Genomic DNA, 26257 nt, shown 5'->3' with positions numbered 1-26257 from the left:
GGGGAGTCAATGCGAAAAAACTAATTACTGCATGTTATTTGTCATTGCACACGGCTGTAACATAAACATAACATGTGTATTTGTAAACTATACAGCTATAGGGCATCAACTTGTGATTCCGTGGGAATACCCTGGGGAGGCTCCTCCACTAAGGCGGAAGAGTGTCACCACACTGCTCTCAGAGCAGGAAAAATAAAATGATAATAACGTCATTATTATCATTTTATTTTTCTTACGTTCAGGGCTGGGTTAGGGGGAGGCCAGACTGGTGTCACAGGGGGAGGCGTGGTTTGCACTCTCCAAGTGTGCATGATGGTTTGGCCGGCCACCTTGAGCCGGCCAAACAGTCATGCGCACTTTGCATGTTCCCCACCAGGGTGTAATGCACAGACAGGTAAGGAACATGCATAGGCTCCCACGGCCTGTCTGAGCGCCAAAACATTGCACTCAGACCAATCAAGACGTTGCATTGCAACATTGTGATTGGCATAGGGAAGCCTGGGTGTGCTTCCTGGTACTGGCCGGAGCGAAGTGACGACAAAGTAGTAAGGTGGCGAAGAGGTAAGTGCTCTTTTTTTTTGTATTCCGCCGCCTCTCCACCCTCCTTCCCTGCCTGTCGCCACAGGTAAAACTGAAATCCAGTATCACCGATACTTGGGTATCATTGGCACTGGCTGCCGTATCACTAGCCCATAAATCTGAGCCAGTCCTAATGAGATAGTAAGTAAAGAGACCCTTTCAAAACCAGCACATATGTACTACTCAAGAACAAAGAGATTGCACACAACAGCCGGATTCAGGAACAAGCAGTAGTGACACACTTCTGCGGTCAATATGACTGGTGATTTGTTTAAGGAAAGTTGTCCAAGATGACATATGTAATAGTCTGCCCTAATGAGCAAACATTGGCTAAAGAATCACAGGCTGCCTTAATCATCCTGCTAGTGCACGTGGCTGCAATACAAACACAGCACAGACTGAAGCATCTGTCCATAGGTTAATGTGGATCTGAAGCGAGGACAGTGCTGTGCATGACAAACGAACAAGCAGGTGAACTGCCACTCGGTTCGAAGTTGAAATAGCTGTTTGAGAATATAAGAGCTCAGTGGGTGCAGAATACGAGGGAGAACCAGAATCCACCAGGTTGCGAACAACATTAAAAGATGAGCACCATTCTTAGAAAGAAATAAACAGGATAAAAAGTGAAGAGTGTCAAGGCAATATACAGGCACACTGAGGTATAAAGACCAAGATAATCTGCCCAATGCAATATAATACTTGCGGACCGGCGACTGCTGGAAAACAGATAAACTTAAAAGACAGAGCCCTGAGGAGAACCTGAGAAGTGACATCATCGGGTTCGAAACGCGTCGGCACTTAAAGGGAATAGACATCAATTGCTCAATAGACCAAAGAATTGATTTATGGTCTATGTGTTAAAAAACTATTTTCGAAAAGCTCTTTTCACATTTGGTTGTTGTTTATTTAAATCCTTGAGTCCAAACGCGATTCTTTTGTCTTAAAAAGAGTGTGATTAGCAAACACGCTGTATGAATTTGAAGCTTTTGTGTATATATAAATGTTGTTTATCGTATATGTTTTAGAAATGCATTGTATTCATGTGTAAATTGTTGAAATGTCTAGTGTCCTTTTTTCAAACATGAAATAATGAAAACAAAATTTGAAACAATAGAATAAAGGGGTACGAATAAAATATACCCAACTAACCTAGAAGTATCACTGGGTTGTTTTTCCTTAAATAAGAGGATCTAGAGAAGTGTGCAGTTGGTAATTTGTGTTGTCATAATGCAATACAAACACAGCACAGACTGAAGCATCTGTCCATAGGTTAATGTGGATCTGAAGCGAGGACAGTGCTGTGCATGACAAATTTCCTAACCAGCAACTTTTTAGGTTGAGCCTAGCAGCACACATGCGCTGCTCTGCCAGGCATGGAGTATTCAGTACATGGGCTTCAAGCTGGCCCATTGCGTGTCACAGGTTATTCCTGGTGCCTTTCTAAATTCCTTACTTTTGAATGGTAAATCGTGCCCAGTTCTCCCTCCTTTTCATCTGTTGTTCCCTCCCATAGCAACTGACCCTGTTACAGGGTTCAATTTGCTTCTGTCCATTACAGTTCAATTCGCGGAAAGATGTTTTCCTGCCTCGTGCTCTGAAAATATTGCAAATGCGAGCACCTGACCAGTGTTCCAGCTTTCCCCTCCCACCCACCGTTTCTAAGTGTGTTCTCCCATTTGAACCTTAGCTTTTAAATCTGATCTACAGAGTCTGGGTCACTGAAGATAGAGTTGAGCATTCACAAAGTTAGGCTGTTACAAATGTGACTTTACTCGCTAGCCCCCTTTCATCCAATCTTTTGTTTTAATTATGTTTCACTTGCTCAGAGCTCCGTTGCTCCGTTTCTGTAAAAGAGCTGTAAATCTTGTTCTTTATCTGGTCAAAAATATGACAGCCGTGTCTCTGTTCACAGTGGTAATTCTACTTTCTTAGTCCACTAGACGGTGCTCCTAGCTGCTACTCTGGTCCCATCTGTAATTCCTCATTCTAAGTCCTCTAGGCAGTGCTGCAACTGTGTCTGGTAATTCCTCATTCTAAGTCCTCTAGACTGTGCTGCTAGCTACTTCTCTAGTCTTATTGGTAATTCCTCATTCTAAGTCCTCTACAAAGTGCTGCAGTTGCTTTTTGGTCCTGTCAGTAATTCCTCCATTCTAAATCCTCTAGAGAGTACTACCCAGAGCCAATTCCCCAATAGTCCTCTAGGCAGTGCTGATGCGTCTCTGTTCCCAGTGGTAATTCCTCATTCTTAGACCTCTAGCCAGTGCTGCAGCTCCTTCTCTTATTCCAGTGGTAATTCCTCATTCTCAGTCCTCACGGCAATGCTGCTACCTGCTTATCTGGTCCCGTTGGTAATCCCTCATTCTTAGTCCTCTAGGCAGTGCTGCAGCTGTGTCTCTGGTCCAAGTGATAATTCCTCATCCTAAATCCTCTAGACAGTGCTGCTAGCTCTGTCTCTGTTCCTAGTGGTGATTCCTCAAATGTAGTCCTCGACAGTGCTGCTAGCTCCTTCACTGGTCCCAATGTGAATTCATAATTCTTAGTCCTCTAGAAAGTATTGCAGCTGCTTCTCTGGTCCTAGTGGTAATTCCTCATTCTAGGTCCTTTAGACAGTGATACAGCTGTTTCTCCGCCCCAGTCGGTAAAATACTCATTCTAAGTCCTCGAGGCAGTGCTGCTTGCTGCTTCTCAGAGCCTGTTGGTAATTCCTCATTTTAAGTCGTCTAGACAGTGCTGCAGCTGCTTCCCTGGTCCCGTTGGTAAATTACACATTTTAAGTCCTATAGGCAATGCTGCAGTTGTGTCTCTGTTCCCAGTGGTAATTCCTCATTCTTAGTCTTCTAGGTAGTGCTGCATCTCTGGCGGAGCCAGTAATTCCTCATTCTAAGTTCTATAGGCAGTGCTGCTAGCTGCTTCTCATGTCTCATCAATAATTCCGCATTCTAAGTCCCCCAGGCAGTGCTGCAGCTGCTTCTCTGGTCCCATCGGTAATTCCTCCATTCTAAGAATTCTAGGCAGTGCTACAGCTGTGTCTCTGTTCCCAGTGGTAATTCCTCGTTCCAATTCATCCAGACAGTGCTGCTTGCTACTTCTCTAATCCCATCAGTAACTCCACTATTCTAAGTTCTCTAGGCGGTGCTGCAGCTGTACCTCTGTTCCCAATGGTAATTTCCAATTCTTAGTCCTCTAGGCAGTGGTGCAGCTGTGTCTCTGTTCCCAGTGGAAATTCTTCATTCTAACTCCTCTAGACAGTGCTGCAGCTGCTTCTATGGTCCCATTGGTAATTCCTCATTCTTAGTCCCCCAGGCACTGCTGCTAACTGCTTGTCAGGTTCCGTTGGTAAAATCTTCATACATAGTCCTCTAGATAGTGCTTCTGACTGCATTCTAAGTCTTCAAGACAGTCTTGTTAGGTGCTTCTCTGGTTCCGTCGGTAATTCCTCATTCTTAGTCCTCTAGACAGTGCTGCTAGCTTCTACTCTGGTCCTATCTGTAATTCCTCATTCTAAGTCCTCAAGACAGTGATGCTAGCTGCTACTCTGGTCCCGTCGGTAACTCCTCCATTCTAAGTCCTCTAGGCAGTGCTGCAGCTGTGTCTCTATTCCCAGTGGCACTTTCCCATTTTTAGTCCTCTAGGCAGTGCTGCAGCTGAGTCTCTGTTCCCAGTGGCAATTCCCATTTCTTAGGCCTCTAGGCACTGCTGCTAGCTGCTTTTCTGGTCCAGTCAGGAAATCCTTATCCATAGCCCTCTAGATAGTGCTGCTAGCTGCATTCTAAGTCCTCTAGACAACCTTGTTGGGTGCTTCTCCGGTTCCGTCTGTAATTCCTCACTCTTAGTCCTCTAGACAGTGCTGCTAGCTGCTACTCTGGTCCCATTTGTAATTCCTCATTCTAATTCCTCTAGACAGTGCTGCTAGCTGCTACTCTGGTACCGTCGGTAACTCCTTCATTCTAAGTCCTCTAGACAGTGCTGCAGCTGTGTCTCTGTTCCCAGTGGCACTCTCCCATTTTTAGTCATCTAGGCAGTGCTGCAGCTGCATCTCTGTTCCCAGTGGCAATTCCTCGTTCTTAGGCCTCTAGGCACTGTTGCTAGCTGCTTCTTTGGTCCAGTCGGGAAATCCTCATTCATAGGCCTCTAGATAGTACTGCTAACTGCATTCTAAGTCCTCTAGACAGTGCTGCAGCCGCTTCTCTTATCACATCAGTAATTCCCACATTCTAAGTCCTCTAGGTAGTGCTGCCGCTGCGTCTCTGTTTCCAGTGGTAATTCCTCATTCTTAGACCTCTAGTCTGTACTGCCAGCTGTTTCTCTGGTCCTTTCAGTAATTCCTCATTCTAAGTCTTCTGGACAGTGATGCTAGCTGGTACTCTGGTCCCATCTGTAATTCCTCATTCTAAGTCCTCTAGGCAGTGGTGTAGCTGTGTCTCTGTTCCCAGTGGCAATTCCTCATTCTCAGGCCTCTAGGCACTGCTGCTAGCTGCTTCTCTGGTCCAGTCGGGAAATCCTCATTCATAGCCCTCGAAATAGTGCTGCTAGCTGCATCCTAAGTCCTCTAGACAGTCTTGTTAGGTGCTTCTCTGGTTCCGTTGGTAATTCCTTATTCTTTTTTTTTTTAAACAATTTTTATTAGAAAAGAAAGAAAAGTACAAGGCAATGATAAAACAATAGTCAGGTCCACAAAACAATGACACATACTGCGAATACATAGATACATTGATGAGCACCACATTCCTCCCAAAGATGGACCAGGATGAAAGTGTCTTTCCTGTTCATTAGGGGTCAATTACTAAGGGACAGAGGTGCACAGGCAGCACATAAATCAAGTGGCTACTTACAGGTAGGTCTGCAACTACATGTGTTAGGGCATGGTCGCAGCATCACTCACAGGCTCATCCAGCAATAAGCGTCTTTCACGGTGCAGTTCAACTGAATGGGACAAACTTATATCACCCCTATATTTGTTCCTCTTTCCTCACTTATAGTCCCATTTTGTGGGGCATCCTCTTTGCTTAAACACTTCCTTTTCGGCAATCATTGCCCTATCCACATCAATAGCCCAATCTCGCAGACCTGGGGCCGTCTCCACCCCCAATTTATGCGCGATGTTGCGTTTTGGGTTGGCTCATCCCATTGAGGCCCATGTTATGTTATGTTAATGTTATGTTAAATGGTTTCTAAAGCGCTCGAATACCCATGGGTGTCTTAGCGCTATTTGAATTGCAGTCAGGTGAGGGTATTAGGTGCTTAGGATAACTAGGAACCTAAAACTTGAAGACAGGTTTTTATTAGCTTCCTGAAACCCAGCAATGTTGGAGCTGCCTTGATGTTTATAGGTAAACTATTCCACAGGACGGGGCTTCGGTGGTAAAACAACGGCCTTCCCATTTTATTCTCTTAAACCTGGGTCAGGGCACTGTCAAGGTATTTTTGGATCAAAGTTCTCTGTTTTTTAAGTTTGGCAAAAAGACCATTACAGTAGTTCAATTTCGATAAAATTAATAACGAGACAACTGTTTTTCTGGTGGTTAAAGGGATAAAAGAAAGAAAGAATCTTTCTGATAATCCTTAGGGTATTAAAACTGGCCGAAACAATCGAGCTGATGTGTTTATTAAAACTTAATTTGTTGTTTATTATTAAGTCCAAATTTCTTGCTTTTTGTACAGGAGTGGGGAGAGTTCCCATCTCTGTTGGCCAGCAGGCCAGGTTCCAAAAAGAAGTGTTATTGCCAAAGAGTAGAACCTCCGTTTTACCAGCATTTAGCTTGAGACAGTGCGTTTCCACCCAACCACTGACTGCTCTCATACAGTTGTGAAACTGAGAGGTAGTTGCTACTGTGTTGTTCGAGGCTGCCACAATATTTTGGGTGTCGTCTGCGTAAGACGTAGGGTAAAAACCAAAAGATCTAATCAGAGGCGCTAGTTCTGAAACATAAACGTTAAAAAGCAGAGGTCTCAATGAAGATCCTTGTGGGACCCCACATGGGAGTGAAAAAGAATCAGAAGAAAAATTCTCCAACATAACTGAATGATTTCTGTTAGTCAGAAATGATTGGAGTAGAGCCAAGGCTTTGTCTGCAATGCCCAATTTAATGAGACGGTTGACAAGGGTGACATGGTCAACCGTATCAAAGGCCGTTGACAGATCCAAAAGGATGAGTGCTGCAGAGCCCCCCTTATCCAGAATAGTTCTTAACTCATCCATTGCTTTTATTAGAGCCGTCTCTGTACTATGTTCGGCCCTAAAGTCAAACTGAGAAGGATCCAACAGATGATTATCCTGAATAAACTTTGATAGTTGTGTGTTTATCAGTTTTTCCACAAGTTTAGCCGGAAAAGGTAACCTGGAGATCGGACGGGAATTGGCTGGGTTATCTGGGTCCAAGTTAGATTTCTTTTAGAGTGGTAGGATAGACACCCTTTTCCAAAGATCAGGACAGATACGTTTGCTCGATCCACAAGAGATCAGTGGCCTCCCACACATTGAGGAGGCACAACCTGGGGGAGGCCTTCAAGGTTTTGCCACAAGCCCTCTCCATCTGTTTTGTAACCTTCCCCAGTACCCAGTATTGCCCCACCACTGGACAGTCCCATAGGATATGGAAGAAGGTGTCTGTCTGGTTGCACTTTCGTAAGCATAAAGAATCAGGCCTCCTACCCAGCTTGAACAGAAGCTTTGCATCAAAGTACATAAGGTGGAGGATTTGCAGTTGAACTAAAAGCAATCTCATAGGGATAGCCACTTCTCTAGGAGAAGCCAATACGTCACGCCAGTCCTCTTCGTCTATGCTCCCCAGGTCAAACTCCCAACTCTGCCACAATCATTGCATAGGGTTGGGCCGATTGTTTAACAGTTTTTTTTAAGTAGGGGATATAGCTTTTGTGGGCATAGGGTCCAGTATCAATCTGTCCTCGAGTGGACTCAGGCACGGGGAGCTCCTTGGGCATGGCAGCTGAGACAGCATGGCTGATCTGAAGGTACCTGAAGGCCTCGGGGGTCGCCAGTTGATACCTGGCCTGTAGGTCGGCGAAAGTGGCCAGTTTCCCCATTACCCATATGTCCCCACAGTTGATATGCCTATCATATCCCACCTGTCAAAGCCGGGACATTTACTAAGCTGACCCAAAATATCTGGGTCCCAGAGTGGCTTAGCTTTTGTAAGTCAATTGCGCCAGCCCCATTTCTTAGTGATTCCGTGCCAACCTCCACAGTGCGTGCGGTGGGCCCCGTGAGGCGAAGTTTACGGGGGTTATTGAAGAGTGCTCTATTGTATCCTCCCCGTCCCAAAAGCCAGCGTTCTGTGTGAAAATTTGGATCGTTGTACTCCCCAGGTACCCATTTATTTATCGCAGCCAATTGTGACGCCTGTTAGTAGAGCCGCATATCAGGCAATGCAATACCTCCATCATACCATTCCATGGTAAGTTTAGTCATTGCCCTCCCCTCCCACAGCAGTCCACGCACTACTCTGTCAATACTGGCAAAATAGGCGTCAGGGATAACGTTGGGGGTATTTTGCAGTGCAAATAGGAAGCGTGGTAGCGCAAGCATCTTAAAAAGTGCCGCCCGCCCCAGAAGAGTCAAAGGGAGAGATTGCCAATATCTAGCGTCAGATTTCAGGCGGGTCAGGGGCCCCAGCAGATTGGATTCATAGAATAAAGTCGGGTCTGGGGAAATGAATATGCCAAGGTACATAAAGCCCCGAGATGCCACTGGTATGTTATAGCCCCTGGGGCTGAGTGGCGGTTCCCCCCAAAATACATATAACTGGAACTTGGCCCAATTAATCGTGCACCCTGAGTGGGCACCAAATATATGGAATACGTGGAGCACTCAACGCAGGGACCGTGAGGGCGAGGCCAAGTAGAGGAGGATGTCATCCGAATATAATGAAATACGATCTTCGTGATCCTCAGTCCACTTAGGCCACCTTATCTCCGGGTCGCCCCAGATCCAGACAGCCAGCGGCTCCAAGACGAGGGCAAAGAGCAGGGGCCATAGAGGGCATCCCTGTCTCGGGCCCCGCTGCAATGGAAAACTACTAGAGAAGTGGTTGTTGACAGGTACATACGCCGTAGGTTGTATGTAAAGTAGCTGGATCCATCTAATAAAATTGGGTCCGAAGCCCATCCGAGCCAGAACTGCGAAAAGAAAATCCCACTTGATGGTGTCAAATGCCATGGTGGCTCCAATGACAACAGGATCGCATCTTCCCTGATAGTGTCTAGTCTGCCGAGGACCCTATTCAACCACCGCAGGATTAAGGCTGTATTCCTTCCCGGCATAAACCCGGATTGATCCGGATGCACCAGCGCAGTAATATGGGGGATGAGTCTGTTGGCCAATACTTTTGCTAGGATTTTCGCCTCCAGAGAGAGGAGGGATATAGGGCGATAGGATTTACAGTCATCCGCTGGCTTGCCTGGTTTGTGTATCACTACAATTGAGGAAGTCCTAACATCAGTTGGAAGGATATCTAGATCAAAGCTTTCGGTGTACATGCACAGTAAGTGGGGTGAGAGCTTAGAAGCCATTGGTTTAAAGAGTTCAACTGGGACCCCGTTAGGTCCCATGGCTTTACCTGAATGTACATACTGAATAGCTATTTGAATTTCAGTCTCTGTAACGTCACTCTCTAGGGAGTCACAATCCTGTGTTGTTAGGCGAGCAACTTTGATAGTAGACAGGAGGTCCGCAGCCATAGGGGCCTGGGATGTCTCAGCAGTAGTATATACAGACGAGAAGTAAGAGGCGAATGTTTCGGCGATCTGCTGAGGGTCGGTGAGAAGCGTACAGTCAACCCCAGATATTGAGGGGACCCACCTGGATGCCCGCTCCCTTTTTTCTACCCAGGCCAGGAGTTCACCCGTAAGCTCGCCATGCTCATAGATCTTGTGACAGGTAGCAAGATAGCGCGTCTTGGCAACTTCCGTCAGTAGCTGCCGGTAGTCCAGTCGCACCATATTGAGTGCGTGCTGTGCGTACACGCAAGGGCTTTTTCCTTTACCAGGATTTCCTCTTCCAACTCGACTTACTCGTTTAGAAAGTTCCCTCCTATGTCCCACCATCAATGATAAGGCTTGACCCTCAAGTACAGCGCCAAACGCCCCCCATAATACACAGGCGGAAGTGGCCGACCCCACATTTTCTGCGAAATAGTAGTCAGTGTCTTTGAGAAGTGTTTCCCTAATGTGGGGTACTTTAAGAGACCAAGGATTGATAGAGAGGGTAGTACAGCGCCTGGTCTGCCCCCAGGTTGAAGTCGTGAGAATGGGGGAGTAATCAGAGATTCCCCACACAAGGCACTGAGACTCAGAAAAAACATGAATATCTTGGGCTTGTATGAACATGTGGTCAATGCGGGATTAACCCCTGATTGAAACGTGAATAGTATGGTGGTCGGTTTAAGCCATCTCCAGATATCAACCAAGCCCATGGCGGATGAGAACTCGTTCAGTTGGGATGCCCTACGGGGTGGTATGCGATCTCTAGCGCCATCAAATGTCAAATTGAAGTCACCTGCCAGCATCAGTACACCTAATGGTAAGTCAAGTATGAGCGCACCGATGTCTCGCAAAACGTGACGCTGCAAATCAGGGGGACATATACGGATATGAGGTTGAGAATCTGTCCCTCCCAGGTGCCAGGCAATGCTACATATCTACCCAGCGCATCCGGCCAAGTCTTGTGGATCATATATGGACAGCCCCTGTGGAGGAGTACTCCCGGCCCCACGAACCCGAGGTAAACCCTGAATGAGCGACCAATCGGTATCCCCACCTATTCAGTGCCCCATATGAGTTCCCAACCAAGTGCATCTCCTGGAGTAATGAAATGAAATGAAATAAAATGGGGTATTGCAGTACAATTTCCCGCTTAATCTTGTCGCCCAGGCCATTGATGTTACACGTCAGGAGTTTAACAACTGAGTGTGAAGCCATATGGGTGATGTGTTTTGATGACGAAAACGTCACAGCTGGTTAGCAGGTATGGTGTATCTGTGATCCGACTGCAGTTAAGCAAGTCTAGTGGGCTGCGTACGTTGTCACTCCAAAAGGGGTGCAGTGATAGCAAAAGTGGGCACAATACAAACACTCCCTCTAACCAGATTTGACACCATTAAGGGTTCACCATGGTTTAGCAATCAAAAAGGTCTGTGCAAATGTCTGATCAAACTCAGCAAAATATCTGCACTATGGAACCGTGGGCATGTTACAGGTTGCTTCAGTTAAACAAAAAATTCCCCGCCCTGATAGACATAGTAGCTAGGCTGGTTGTGGAAGCTGTCATCTAAAAAGTGTGGTGCTGTCCCAAAAGTTGGGGGAAACAAGGTGTTAAGCACAGAAAAAGGCTACAATGTATGAAGAATATTTGGCATGTCAATAATTCAAGAAAATTCAAATTTGGGAGGAGCAGGTAAATATACACTGCTGGTGCAGTACACGTTTATCAGTGTGAACCCCCAATTTTGGGAATAATCAAGTATGGGGGTAAACAAGGGTGCAGTCAACCCTGAATGTTAGGCACTATATTGCACGCAGTGCACAATGGATTAATTCAGACAGAACCAGGGTGAAGAAGAGCAGTCGTTTTGCATTCCATTTGGGTAGGAATTCTGGCCGGCATGGTACTCCTATACAGGAGGAGGCCAGCTGGCAGAGAGAATGGAATAATGTTGGCCACAAACAATATCTTGTTAACAAATAAACTATGGGCCTGGGAGGCGAACTCCAATAGTATTCTGCAAACAGTGACTGGGCGGTGTTGGGTAATGCACAACCCGGCAATACCTAACAAGTAGGCCCGTATTGGCACAGTGCACCCTAGGGTTTTCACAGTGAACTGCGGTCAAAGTAGAGAGTAGTTGTTTCAATTCCGGGCAGGCCATCGAACAAGCCTATGGAAGGGTAAATAAATGTATGGTTAAAACAGAACAGTAGTTCCCAATTAAGTGGTGACCAGCAGACTTGCCTTCAATGGGGTAAATAAGCCATGCACAAGCCCATCAAGCAGGAGGGCTTAATGCAACTTGAATGCAAAATCCAATAAAACGAGAAGGGCTTGGTAAATAGGAGTGGTCTCTTGAGTGGATACGCCACTAGGTTTCCCCTATAGGGATGGGGTACACCTGCAAAGGTGGATGGAACGTGTTCAGCTAGAAGGACTGGGAAACTTCAAAGGTAGATGGGAAGTGCCCAGCTAGAACGACTGGCAATCACACGTTGCAGGAGGTTATGAAGCCTGCCACAGTGGGGTGGGGCCCTGGATATGACGGCAGCCACATCCAGGGCTGTGGCGAACTTACAGGGCGATCCTGAAGCTGATTGGTACGAGGGGTACCCTTTCAGGAGCCCAATAAGGGTGCATTAAGCCAAAATCCCTCTAGTCTTTACAGCAGGACCCTGGTTGAGAACCACAGCGTCCCGCTAGTTCATCGGGCGGTTGTAAGCCTGAGCAACCAGGGGCTTGCCTGGTTACGCTCTGCCCCTAAAAAGGCGTGAGTAAAACGTATGGACCGGTGGTCCATGATATGTAAGGGGTATAAGCCCCACAAAATCGTAGCACCGAATGGATTGGCCACAGTGCAGTTGGCTCATCAGGTGGGCAGGGCAGCTTAGGTGAGTCACCGCTGCCTGCCCTTGGATCGCCCGTAAGTTAACCCACCTTGTTGGCATACTCCTTGTATGTAATAAACCTGCAGCAAACTTTTCCCAACAAAAACTTGTGTGTACTGTATTATTTTGCGCAACACAACTATTTACTGCTAAGCGGTTGGGGTTGCCAATATCGGCAATAAGCGGCTGCCCACAGTGCACGCAGTGGGCACCTTAAGAGGGCAGCCCCCTAGTGCCGCTTCAGGCACCTCCCCGCGCCTTGTCTCAGGGACCCCCTCTTGTAGGAGTCCTTCCCCTTGGGTCTGATGTGTCTTCGGCATCATTTCTGGTGCGCGGTGGGCTGGGGACAGGTATTTATACCTGCCCCACCCACTGGCCACCCTCTTTGTCCCCGCTGGACACAATGTCACCCTCCCAACCGCTTACCCTGCGTGCCAGCATGACGGCTTAGCTAATGAATTGAATGTATTAATGTATTCATTTGTGTTGCAGGCGGAGTTACAGGGCGATCCGGAGGGGGACTGGTACGAGGGGTGCTTTTTTCCAAAATCCCAGGAGTCTTGATGGCAGGACACTGGTTGAAAGTAACGGTGCCCCCCTAGTCCTTCGGGCGGTTGTAAGCCTGAGCAAACGTGGGCTTTCCTGGTTACGCTTCACGCCTAAAAAGGTATAGACTGGTGGTCCACGATATGTAAAGGGGATAACCCCCACTTAAATGGTAGCACCGATTGGATTGGCCATGGTGCAGTTTGGCTCATCAGGCGGGCAGGGCAGCTTAGGTGAGTCACCACTGCCTGCCCTTGGATCGCCCATAAGTTAACGGCGGACTTACAGGGCGATCCTGAGGCTGATTGGTAGGAGGGGTACCCTTTCAGGAGCACAATAAGGGTGCATTATGCCAAAATCCCACAAGTCTTTACAGCAGGACCCTGGTAGAGAACGACAGCGCCCCATTAGTTCCTCGGGCGGTTGTCAGCCTGAGCAACTGGGGGCTTGCCTGGTTATGCAAAAGGTGTGAGTAAAAGGTATGGACTGGCGGTCCATGATATGTAAGGGGTATAACCCCCACAAAATGGTAGCACTGATTGGATTGGCCACAGTGTAGTTGGCTCAACAGGTGGGCAGGGCAGCTTAGGTGAGTAAATGCTGTCTCCGCTTGGATCGCCCGTAAGTTAACCCACCAAGTTGGCATACTCCTTGTATGTAATAAACCTGCAGCAAACTTTTCCCCCCCCCCGAAAAACTTGTGTGGACTGTATTATTTTGCTCAGCGCGACTATTTACTGCTAAGTGGGGGGTGCCGGTATCGACATTAATGGTAATTAGCATTTAAACGTTACTGGTGCTTACATTTATAAAAGGACATTTTGGTTACAAAATAAATAAATAAATTATATTCAAACACAAATAATTACCCACCCCATGATTCTCGTCATTCAAACCATTATCTGCATTTAAGCTCGCTGATGTGCTCGACTTACCACATTCCAGAAAAGCGGAGCGAAAACGATGCAGAGAGCAGCCAAAAGAAAACTGAAATCTGTTACATCGATATAGGCTGCTGGCACCATGATAACGGAGGCGTCCACCTACAGGAAGCAGAATGACAGCTGAATTATTGAGCATTACTGTAGGGTATATAAATACAATTGTGTCAGTGCGAAAATATGGAAATATTATTGCCAAATAAACTTATATTGTAAAGATAAAGACATGGTCGGTCCTACTGAAATAGGTACCTGGACAGGCTAGTAAGATACAGATCTCTGCAGCAGGCGGAATCAATGAGCTAGCTCAAAAACCACTAAGAAGTGTATCATAGAAGCATTACACAACTAAAGCAGACACGTTGGACTCCTATTTAAAACATAGAATAACTACCAGCACAACCCTTTTCCAAAACAACAATCCAAGAGTACACTAACCCAGCCTCTCCACTACTTCCAACAAATTTCACACAATGAATTTATGAACCTGGTCAGAGCAAGTAGGCCTGTCGGCAGCCCTTTTGACCCGTGCCCACCACTAACCTTCAAGTAAATTCTTCTAACTGCCTCTGCTGCCACACCACTAAGAAGAATCATCACCTATGATCTTCAACATTTACATGAAGTAATTACCGGAACTAATCAATCAATTTCACCTCACAAGCCATAACTATGCAGATGACACACAAATACTCCTTGAACTGGAAAGCCCCAAAGACATTGGAAACTAACATATTTTCAGTTGTCTCAGAGCCGTGGATCAATGGATGACATGGAGCCATCTCAAATTAAATGCTTCCAAAATGGAAATACTCACATGTGGGGATTGGAAAAATTATGACCAACTCAACGCCTAGCCTGATGATTTGGAAACCCTACCTAAAGTATCAAAGGAAGTAAAAAACCTCAGACTTACCATGGACTCCAAGCTATCAATGAATGCCCAAGTGGACAAACTGGCAAGCACAAGCTTTGCGGCTATAAAAACTCTGCAACACATCTTTCCCCACCTGGGATTTCCACACAAGGTCCAGGCGACTATCTCTCTTGTTCTGTCTAAACAAAGCGATACATGGAGCAGGACCACTCTTCGTCAAGAATAAAATCACAAAATGCATTCAACAAAGGAACCTCCACTCTAGATTGACACCTCGCCTCAGAATCCCACCGTACAAGAAAAAATCATAGGTGGCACAACCTTCTCTGTTCAAGCAGTAAAACTATGAAACTCCTTACCTCAAAACATAAGATCCACGGATAACTATCTTATCTTCAGAAGACTACTCAAGAGTTGGCTCTTCCCCACATAACCACCTAACTCAAACATAAATATACAGCATATCCCTCTGTATATAGCATTTATTTGGACTATAAATGTGAAGCTACATATGTGTATTGCTTTGTATAAAGGTGTATAATAATTATGTTTTCAAAATATTAAGATATTCATTAATTCTGCCTAACAAATGTACATATTAATTATGGTTATATTATTCTATGTTTAACATGTACATAGGTGACAGCATGAATAAGTAAATCATTTATCATAAATGTGTATCTACAATTGCTTCACTATTGAATTACAAAAAAATTACAAAAGAATATCACTTGAAGTACAGCAACACTTGAAAGTCTGAGTTTATTAAATACAACTTAAATCTACATATATTACCTTCATTCTACACATATACCTTCTATGCACTTATGTATCCTTATAAATATTACTTTTCTTCTAGTTCAGAATCTCCAATGCACTACCCTATATCTCACCCTATAGCTCTCTCAATATATCCTCTACCTACACTCCAACTCATCTCAAACCTCATTCTACTACTCTCTCCAATTAACTATCCTATTTCTCACTCTAGACCTCTCTCAATATAGACTCTACCTTCACTCTGTCTCATCTCAAATCTCATTCTACTACTCTTTCCAATGCGCTACCCTATTTCTCATTCTATACCTTTCAATATATCAACTACCTCCACACTCTCTCACTCATCCCAAACCCCATTCTTTTCATAGATCCCCAAATAACACTTTCTAGACTCTTCCCTCCTTGCATCATCTCATACCTCTTTTACTATTCAGATCTCCCAAAAAAGTCTTTCTAAAGCCTTCCCTCTGACTCTTCCCCATCCATCTCTCCTTTACTCATTCGAAACATCCCCCTAGTACTATGAGCTCCAAAAAAAACATCTTCTAGACCCTTCCCTCTTCTATCCCACCACTATCCTTTTCAAACCAAATAACCGACTAACATGTCCACCACTCAAATTAATTTAATATTTCCGTATTCTAATATACCAATAATCCTTTTTGGGTTCCGGGGTAGCATGCTACTTGCTGAAAAAGCACTTTGACTCCTCGTCAGGGGTAGTAAGCGCTATATAAATGCAATTACAATTTACAAATCTGCCTCTCCTCTCTCTGGCGTCCAACAATTTCCTTGTTGTACTTTCTTTAACTGGACAACCTGCCCCAAATGTTGTCTCTTAACTCAATTTTCTTCAAAGTTTTGTGAGAGTCATGCATGATTCTTTGTTATTCTGTCTGTATTTTAGTATTCAATTGTTTTTGTGCTGGTGTATTTATACTAAAGAAATGATTAAGCCAATCATAACACAGCATGGAACATCGGGAAGCAAGTCTACTAGGCCACACATTGTATGGAGAAGATTGCCTTTGAAGGTTAGGTGCCCAACTTCCATTGTCTTATCTTTCACTTCCTTTCCGTCCCAAACCCCTCCCCAATCCTGAACAGTATTAGGCTTGTTATCGGTTTTCACCACGGACCATGCATTTGCCATTGGTCTCTGTACATAGAATGAGTATTCTTGAGATGACAATAATAAGCATCTGTTATTCAGAGAAAAGATCCCCAGCAGGGTAACTGCAAGCTTTAAAATTTGCTCTCATGACGAGGCTGCTGTGTATATGTTAAAAAGTGATTTCCTTCCTTAGTATATGAGTTACAGGCGAAGGATGTAATTTTGATGATCTTTATTAAGATATGTTACAGGAAAATCATCCCAGCCATCCTCTCCAGCCCTTGTTCCAGTTGCAAATTCAATCATCACATTCCCTTCGGAATCCTCTTTACCCTGAAGTTCCAGTGGAATGTAACATTTTCATCCAGCCTTTTCCCTTCCCTTTCCTTCCTATCTTCCTCTTTTGTCTACGCACGTCCTCTCCTTTCCCTTGCACTTCTCATTCAACCACAAAGGCGTCATCATACAGTTAGCTATTATTTTTCTGAAAAGCTCAAAAGGATACTTCCCTGTGACCAAAGCGGAGTTAATTGATACAAATCTACTTTTTTTTGTTCTTCTTCCCTCCACTCAGTCAGTCAGTCAGAATATCTTTATTCGACTTATTTAAAAGCCATACAAAGAGGGGAAAAATTTAAAAACATTTCATACATGGTTTTTCTTCCTTTTTCTTAAAGAACGATAAATACGGACAAACAATTAAGAATATTACAGACAATTAAAAAAGTATTAAATTCAGAGATGAGTATAAATGGTAAAACATTTGCTTTAAGGCGAATCTAGGCAGACAGCTTTCACCCTTGAGGCGGCTACCAGAAAATTAGCTGTACAAAAAGTGATGTGGGGGTTAGGCAGTGATTGTAAAAAGAGCAGGGCCGGTCTCACTTGAGTGAAGCCAGCCTCTTTAAGAATGGGCAACAAGTATTTTTTCCTTGGCTCTAAATACAACCCACAAAACATAACAAAATGCATTGTATCTTGTACAGAAAACTGATCGCAGCTACAAGGCAAGGCTAGTTCCGGCTTCTGCCAGCTTTTAAAAGAGCCTAAATAAAAATGTAACAAATTAAATCTAAACTTAGTTAAAAGGAACCTATGGAAAGGAATTGTAACGAAACCAAGGTAAGGTGCAAGTGAAAAAGAGTTAACAAGTAGGCAATGTTCCCTTACTGACGGTTTCGCCAGTCCACATTCTTCACGGCATGCTTCCTTCCTTCCCATAAAGGACTTCTTTACAAAATCAATGTCATGTATCTTAATATTCTCGGGGGAGGAAAAAAGCTCCGGACGTCCCAGATCTAAAAATGCCTTAGCCAAATAGGCCAACCAAGGGATCTTATTAGATTTGTCCAGGGACAGGACATCAGACATGATTTTGTGATTTAATGGAAGTTCTTCGTTCATCCACATTTTCAGCCAAAAAATCAGAGGGGCCATGCTCAGCGTGTCAAACAAAAAATGTAGGCCCACTTCTTTATGGATGGAGTATGTTGGGGTCGACTGTGGTACAGAAAGCAGGGTTCTAATGAATCTATTCTCTGCTCTCTGGATTGGTTCCAAGTTTACATGCCCCCACAACGCGGAACCATATAACGCAATGGTCACGGATTTACTCTTATAGATGTTTAACAGAGCTTCCATAGGCCTAGCCCCTAGCCTACCAGCAAAGCCCAGGAGTGCTGATGATGATCTAATGACAGCCAGCCTCTTTGCTCTTACCTGTGGGCCCCAGGTCCCTTTCTGATCAAACAGTACGCCTAGGTAGGGAAATGTAGATACCCTGGAGACAGTGTCCCCCCTACATGTAAATGTTTTATTTCTCTTCTTGCTGCACTCGCGCCCCACCACCATTGTATGTGACTTGGTTACGTTTACCTTAAGATCCAATCGCTCCATAAACGAACCAAAGGCATTCAAAAGGTGCTGAAGGCCAACACCCGTGCGAGCGATCAGTACGGCGTCATCCGCATACAGGAGCGCCGGGATTTTAACAGCTCCTGCATGCGGGACGTCGGCTTCCTGCTCCCCTAGGTGTGCGCCCAAGCCGTTGATATAAATGGTAAAAAGCAAGGGGGCTAATATACAGCCTTGCCGTACCCCCTTTAAAGATTTAAAAAGGGGGGTACATCTACCCTCATTTGTTACACGGACGGCTGCAAAAAGCTCTTGGTGCAGAGTGGCCATAAACGTGACCAAGGCCTCATCAATGCCCATCTCCAACAAGATGGCCCACAGCTTTGACCTATTGACCAAATCAAAAGCCGAGGAGAGATCCATGAATGCAAGAAACACGGACCCCTCCTTGGCCACGGTATATTTGGAGATGAGCAAGTACAAGTTAGCGCACTGTTCAATGGCCCCTTTTCTTTCTCTAAAACCATATTGCAACTCAGACAACCCGCCACAGCTCTCAACGTTTTCCCTCAATCTAGATAAAAGGACTCTGCCTAAGATTTTTACAGATGAATCCAAGAGGGATATAGGTCTATAGCAGGCGGGATCATCCCGCTGGCCTTTTTTAAAAATAGGGACGATGGTGGAAGTGTCCCATGAGGCAGGTGATGGGTTGCCATTGACTGCATTGAACACATTTGCCAAAACCTCTGCCCACAGTTTTGGTGAATACATAAAAAAGTCAGCAGGAACTCCATCGGGACCGGGTGCCTTATGCTTTGTAGTAGCCAAAATAGCTTTTTCCACTTCTTGATAGTTAAAAAGGATAGGACTGGTGTTAGAACCGGGAGTCTCTGGTTGGCAGAGGTAAGTACCTTAGCCCAAGTAGGGACCCCTGGTTCCGGTCAGGGCAACAGAATAACCCTCTGAGATAACCCCTGCTCACCCTCTAGGTAGCATGGCGCGAGCAGTCTAGGCTAAACTCGGAGGCAATGTGGATAACATTTGCACTTAACACAACAATAATTCCCAATCCACCACAAACTGAGACCACACAGGTAAGTATATATAAAATATAACTTTATCTAGTTTCAGCACGGTAAATCAAGCAGTTGCACGATAAACACTTCATTTAGAAAAATGTTGCACTTAATTCTTAATGGTTCTTGTAAATAGGCAGTTCTCAGAATCAAACCAAAAATAGTCTCTAGTCTCTTTGATCAGTGGTTAAACATAATGCCACTGGCTTCTATTCAATTGGCTCTAAAAACGAGCAGTCAATGCAATACACAAGCGTAGTTATTCCCAGCCCGCCTTCTTAGGCCCTTGGCCCCCCAAGTGCGGCAAGCGCGCCTCACCCGGTCTCCTGGGGACTCCTTTCCTGTGGTGTGGGGGCTTACACGTGCGCCGGATGGATTCAGGCGCCTCGCGCCTAGCAGCGCACACTCCCACCTGGCCCCGGCCGGTCCCCTGGTGCTCTCCCGCCCGCTCTCGACAATCCAACGAGCGGCGGGGGATGCAGCACCTCGGGGGACGACAGGCCCGGGGCGGGGAACACACGCAGACTCACTCCCTCGGCGAGGACGGGTCAGCCAGCTGCTCCGGCGGTCGGCTCCTCGCTGGGGGGGTGATCGGGGCGCGATTCCCTCGGCGGCTTCCAGGCTGCTCCAGCTGTGCGGGCCAATCACGTCGCGGCCCTCTGGTCGAGCCCCTTCAGTGCCCGGGAGTCAGCCAATGGCAGAGCGGCTCCCGGGACAGGCTGGCAATGACGCTCCGCTACTTCGGCCAATCACGGCCCACCACAGCTGATGACGCTGCGCCGCACGGGCCAATCCCGTCGCGGCAATAGTGAGGGGGCTCGGCTCCCTCCACCAATGGGAGCGCGGCTCCTTCGTTTCTTTGGCGCTTCGGCTCCTTGACCTCGGAGCAGATTACGGGGGTATCCTGGCCCCGGGCTGCGGTGGTGATTTGGCGGCAAAGGGTTTTCAAGGGCGCTGGTCACAACTAGACCCCCCTCTCGCCCTTGCCACCACCGTGGAGCGGATTTCACGAGGGGAGGCTCCACAAGCCTCCGACCCTCACGAGTAATGTGCCGATGAGCACACCGATCCCTTCCTCACGCTCCGCAGTCAAGCCCCACGCGTCTCGGGTCCCAACAGCACGATTTTTCAGCCGTTTTCTGGGACAGCTTTAGGAACCTTTTATCCTGGGTTCCCAACAGGAGGCCAGCTCTTCTCAGGCCCTTGGAGATTCAGTTGTAGACACAGCACACAGCAGAGTCTTGGCAGTTTCAAGTAGGCAGGGTCACAGCACACAGCAAAGCCCCTTTCTTCTCCTTAGCTTCCAGTCAGACAACAGAACAGGTCAGCCCTTAGAGCACACAGCAAGGCAATCTTCCTTTGGTTCTCTAGCCGTCCTCCTTCCAGCCGAGGTTCCTTCTTGCTTGCAGAATTTCAGAATCTAACTTCTGTAGTCAGGGGTCCTTTCCTTATACCCCTCAATGTCTTTGAAGTTCTTTGAAGTCTTTGTGCATGGAGGCCCTTAGTCCAGTCTAAACCAGTTCTGGGGGTTGCGGAGCACCGAGGTGTCTCTGGTTTTCTTCTTCCTGTCAGCTTCAGGGCCAGAGGTGTCAGTTGACCACCAGGAGACAGCTAACGTGGGGGAGGTAGGCAGGCGCAGCTCAGCACTTATCAGGCATTCCTTCCTCCCTCCTCCCAGGCAGGCAGATGTGCCCTTTCATCCCCGGGATGGCTCCGACCCTCTCCTCTGGGGCTCTGCAGCCCCCCCTGTCACATCCAGACCAGGCAGGCATTCCACAAACCCAGGCACACAGAAAGGTTTAGACAAGAGAACAGCCACTTTCTAAAAGTGCTATTCTCCAACACAGGATTTAAAAACACCCTTCACTAAAAGATGTGTCATTAAATTCTGAGTTCAGGGATATCTTCCACTTATGTCCCATCTTGTTCCTATGGGAAGATAGGCTGGTATCACATGGGCCCAGCCTCCTCCATGTTACTCTATGGAGCAAGATAGCCTTTCAGCAGTGAGCACATAACATGGCTGCAGCCCACTACCAGAGCATACTACCTGCACTAGTACATGCTCTACCTTATCCATACACTGCACTCTGCCCAGGGGGGTACCTCGAGCCTTCCATAGGGGTGACTGATGTGCACAGACAGGGAAGGGTTAGGCCTAGCCAGTGGGGACACTGGCCAGGTTGACATGGCAGTCACTGACTGCACACAGGCTCCGCGCTGGCAGGCCTTAGTCACCATTTTAAAGCTACTCACGTGGGTGGCGCAATCTGCGCTGCAGGCCCACTAGTAGCATTTGTGATCACCAGCCCTGGCACACACAGTGCACTTTACTAGGGACTTCGTGGTGATACAAATATGCCAATCAGGTATATTCCATCAATATCACAATTTACAGAGGGAGCACTTACACTCTGACACTGATCAGCAGTGGCAGAGTGTCCAAAGCATCTTAATCAGCAAAAACGAAATCCAGCACAGCATCACAACACATGAGTCAGAGGCAAAAAGATGGGGGAAGAACCACACCAAAAGGTGTCAGGTCTAACACGTGTCCCCTCCAGCTGAAAGTGGGGAGAACTACCCAACCTCTTGGGAGTCCTCATCACTAAGGCGGAAGAATCTGGACAGACCGTCAGCATTGGCGTGTTCTGTACCAGGGCGGTGCTCCACCGTAAAGTCCATCCCCTGTAGGGAAATGGACCACCTCAACAATTTTGGATTCTCACCCCTCATCTGCATTAACCATCTGAGGGGCCTGTGGTCGGTCTGAACACGGAAGTGAGTCCCAAACAGGTAGGGCCTCAGCTTCTTCAGAGACCAGACCACAGCGAAAGCTTCTCTTTCGATGGCACTCCATTTCTGTTCCCTGGGGATTAGCCTTCGGCTAATGAAAGCCACTGGTTGGTCTCCGCCCTCATCATTAATCTGTGAGAGCACTGCTCCCACTCCTTGCTCTGAAGCGTCAGTTTGCACAATGAACTCACTGGAAAAGTCAGGTGCCTTAAGCACCGGTGCTGTGCACATGGCAGTTTTGAGGGTGTCAAAAGCAGTTTGACAGGCCTCAGTCCAATTCACTTTCCTGGGCTGATTCCTAGATGTCAGCTCTGTCAAAGGGGCCACAATGGTGCCATAGCCTTTGACAAACCGTCTGTAATACCCGGGGAGACCTAGAAAGGCTCTCACCTCAGTCTGGGTCTTGGGGGGGTTCCCAAGCCAGAATGGTATCAATTTTTGCCTGTAGGGGCGCCACCTTGCCGCTCCCCACCTGGTGTCCCAAGTACACCACCGATCCCTGCCCTATCTGGCATTTACTGGCCTTGATAGTGAGGCCTGCCTTCTGCAGAGCCTTCAACACTTCAGTGAGGTGTTGCAGGTGTTCCTCCCAAGTGGAGCTGAACACAGCAATGTCATCCAGGTAGGCTGTACTGAATTGCTCCAGCCCTGCCAGTACCTGGTTGACCAACCTCTGAAATGTGGCGGGAGCATTTTTCAACCCAAAGGGCATGACACGGAACTGGAAGTGCCCCTCTGGTGTGGAAAATGCTGACCTCTCCTTTGCCCCGTCAGTTAAGGCAATCTGCCAGTACCCTGAAGTCAAATCAAAAGTATCAGGTACTGGGCAGCTCCCAACCGATCCACCAGCTCATCAGCTCTGGGGATGGGGTGCGCGTCAGTCTTGGTGACCGCATTGAGCCCACGGTAGTCCACACAGAACCGAAGTTCTGGGGTGCCACCGGGGGTAGCAGCTTTCTTAGGCACTAAGACCACTGGGCTAGCCCAGGGGCTGCTGGAGGGCTCAATAACCCCAAGCGCCAACATCTTGGAAACTTCTTCCTTGATGCTAGCTCTGACCTTGTCAGCCACCCTGTAAAACTTCTGTTTCACAGGCATGCTGTCTCCAGTGTCCACGTCGTGGACGCACCACTTGGTGACACCTGGGGTCAGGGAGAACAGTGGGGCGAACTGACCCAAGACTTGGCGACAGTCCTCCTGCTGTTCTGGGGTCAGGGTGGGGGAGAGGACCACACCATCCACTGACCCATCTTGCTCCTTGACTGCCAGGAGGTCAGGGAGAGGATCACTATCCTCCTCCCCTCCAACATCTGTAGCCATGAGCATAGTCACTTCAGTTCTTTCAAAGTGGGGTTTGAGGCGGTTCACATGTAGCACTCTCAGGGGCTGCCTGGGAGTCTTCAGGTTAACCAAATAGGTAACTTCGCTCTTGCGCTCCACCACCTCATATGGCCCAGACCACTTGTCGCAGAGCGCACAAGGCTCCACTGGTGCCATCACCCACACTTTCTGACCAGGTTGGAACTCAACCAAAGAAGTGTTCTGGTCATACCACCTCTTCATTTCCTCCTGGCTAGCCTCCAGGTTCTCTTGAGCGAGCTTCCTGAAGCGCTTGGTCTGGTTGCGGATGGCCAGCACATAGCTGAACACATCCTGAGGGGTTTCCCCACGGGATTTCTCCCACCCCTCTTTCACCAGAGCCAGAGGCCCTCTGACAGGGTGGCCATACAGCAACTCAAAGGGACTGAACCCTAAGGATTTCTGAGGCACCTCCCTGTAGGCAAACAACAGGCATGGCAACAAGACATCCCATTTCCGCCTCATGGGCTCTTCCAGGCCCATAATCATGCCCTTCAATGTGCGGTTGAATCTCTCAACCAAACCATTTCCTTGAGGGTGGTAAGGAGTGGTGAATTTGTATGTCACCCCACACTCACTCCACAGGGACTTCATATACTTAGAAATGAAGTTTGTCCCTCGGTCCGAAACGACCTCCTTCGGAAATCCCACCCGGGAAAAGATCCCCATCAGGGCACGGCCCACCACTGGGGCGGTGACTGTCCTGAGCGGAAGGGCTTCCGGGTACCGAGTGGCATGGTCCACCAAGACCAGGATAAACCTGTTGCCTAGGGCTGTCTTGGGATCCAGGGGCCCCACGATGTCAATGCCCACCCGCTCAAAAGGGGTGCTCACCACGGGAAAGGGTTGGAGGGGGGCCACGCGCTTCCCTCCACTCTTGCCACTGGCCTGACAAGTCTGGCAAGACTTACAGAAGGCAGAGACGTGCGTCTTCATCTGGGGCCAGTAAAAATGGGTGACAAGCCTGTGATAGGTCTTGTCTTGCCCCAGATGTCCTGCGAGAGGCACGTCATGAGCCAGACCCAGTAGGAAGTTCCTGAAGCGCTCCGGTACCACCAGCACACGGGCTGCACCGGGCTCAGCGAACTTAGGCTCACTGTAAAGTAAGTCATCCTCCCAGTAGATCAAATGCTCCTTGGACCCCAGGCCTGCGGCCTGGTCGGCAGCCTGCTGCCGCACACCAATGAGAGAAGGGCACTCCTTCTGAGCCTGGCAGAATTCCTCCCTGGAGGGACCACCCTCTTGCTGCCACTGGGACAGCTCAGGCAATTCCCCTAGTTCGGCCACCTGCTCCCCTGTAGGTTCCAGGGCATCCCCTTCCGGGTCTGCCTCCTCCTGGACCGTGGGAACAGTGGGGGCCGGTTTCCCGCGCCCTCTACCCCTTCCTCTCTTGGCAGGTCCCTGGCTCCAGCTCTGTTAGACCGCCCTCTCTTGCTGTCATTGCACGGGTGGACACACAGATCCACGCAGGCAAACCCAACATCTCCAAGTGAGTCCGGTGCTCCACCTCTTTCCATGGGGAGCTCTCCAGGTCATTACCTAATAGACAATCTACAGGCAAGGCATCACTTACAACAATTTCCAAAATACCGGAGACTCCTCCCCACTCAAATGGAACTTTTGCCAACTTGCAGTAGCGCACTGAACTGTCAGCTGCCACCACCGGCCGGAGTACCTGGGGAATAATTTGCTCTTCAGACACCCACCGACACCTAACAGATGTCACGCTGGCCCCTGTGTCTCTCAGAGCCTCCACCACCTGTCCATTGATGGTCACCTTCTGCCCGTATTTCTTAGTGTTTTGGGGCAGCAAGGTTTCCTGGGCCATCTCTTGGTCTCCTAGAGAGACAAGGGTCATCAATGCTAACCCCTCCTCACCACTAGAAATCAAATCCCCTCCCAAAGCTACACTGGCTATCGCCGGAGCTGGAGCTGGAGCACCAGTGGGTGCAGATTTCTTCTTTGGACAGTTTGGAGCAATGTGCCCCATCTCCCTACATGCATAGCAAGTGAGGGTCTTCTTGTCCTGCGGGCCCTTATGGGGCCAAGACTTCTTAGACTTGGGGGGTTGAGACACCTTCTCCGGGGAACTACTTTGGGGCCCTTTAGAAGACTCCTTTTGATTACCCGTGTCCCCCCCACTCTTCTGCTGGGGACCCTGTCCACCTTTGGCTGGGGTACTTACCACCCCCTTGTGGACTCTGGTGCTAGTCCACCGGTCCGCCTCCTTAGCAAGCTCACTGGGATCAGTTAACTTACTATCCAAAAGATGCTGGTGCAGCTCTGGGACACATAAACTGCTTAAGTGCTCCCTACTAATCAAGTGACACAACCCCACATAATCAGTAACTTTGCTGCCCTTCATCCAACCTTCCAGTGCACGCGTGTACATACTCACACACTCCACCCAAGTACTTGAATCAAGCTTCTTGAAGTTCCTAAACTTCTGGCGGTACTGTTCAGCAGTGAGCCCATACCTGAGGCACAAAGCCTCCTTCATGGCGGAGTAGGATAAAGCATTCTTTGCGTCTAAGGGTGCCAAGACATCCCTCCCTGAGGCCTCAAAATGCTTCCACAATCCTGCTCCCCAATTCTTTTCAGGCACCTCATTCATCTTCAAGGCAAGTTCATACGCTCTGAACCACGCATAAATATCCTCACCCCTCTGATAATTCTGTACCAGATCCTTTGGTATGTATACCTTACCCGCCTGTACTGGTTG

General features: G+C 47.7%; 1 protein-coding gene across 1 annotated transcript in view; it reads right to left on the bottom strand.

Moving 5' to 3' along the window:
- The window catches only part of PEMT (phosphatidylethanolamine N-methyltransferase), a 1176780-nt gene that overhangs the window by 1136762 nt on the left and 13761 nt on the right, over positions 1-26257 (bottom strand). The window contains exon 2 of the mRNA XM_078665209.1: positions 13671-13778. Within this exon, the coding sequence (XP_078521335.1) occupies positions 13671-13778 (108 nt within the window). The remainder of the gene's footprint in view (positions 1-13670; positions 13779-26257) is intronic.

The sequence above is a fragment of the Lissotriton helveticus genome, chromosome 10, assembly GCF_964261635.1.
Source record: "Lissotriton helveticus chromosome 10, aLisHel1.1, whole genome shotgun sequence".
NCBI classification, from domain to species: domain Eukaryota; kingdom Metazoa; phylum Chordata; class Amphibia; order Caudata; family Salamandridae; genus Lissotriton; species Lissotriton helveticus.
Note: the sequence above shows the minus strand (reverse complement) of the source record. Positions and strands in the feature narration are given on the sequence as shown.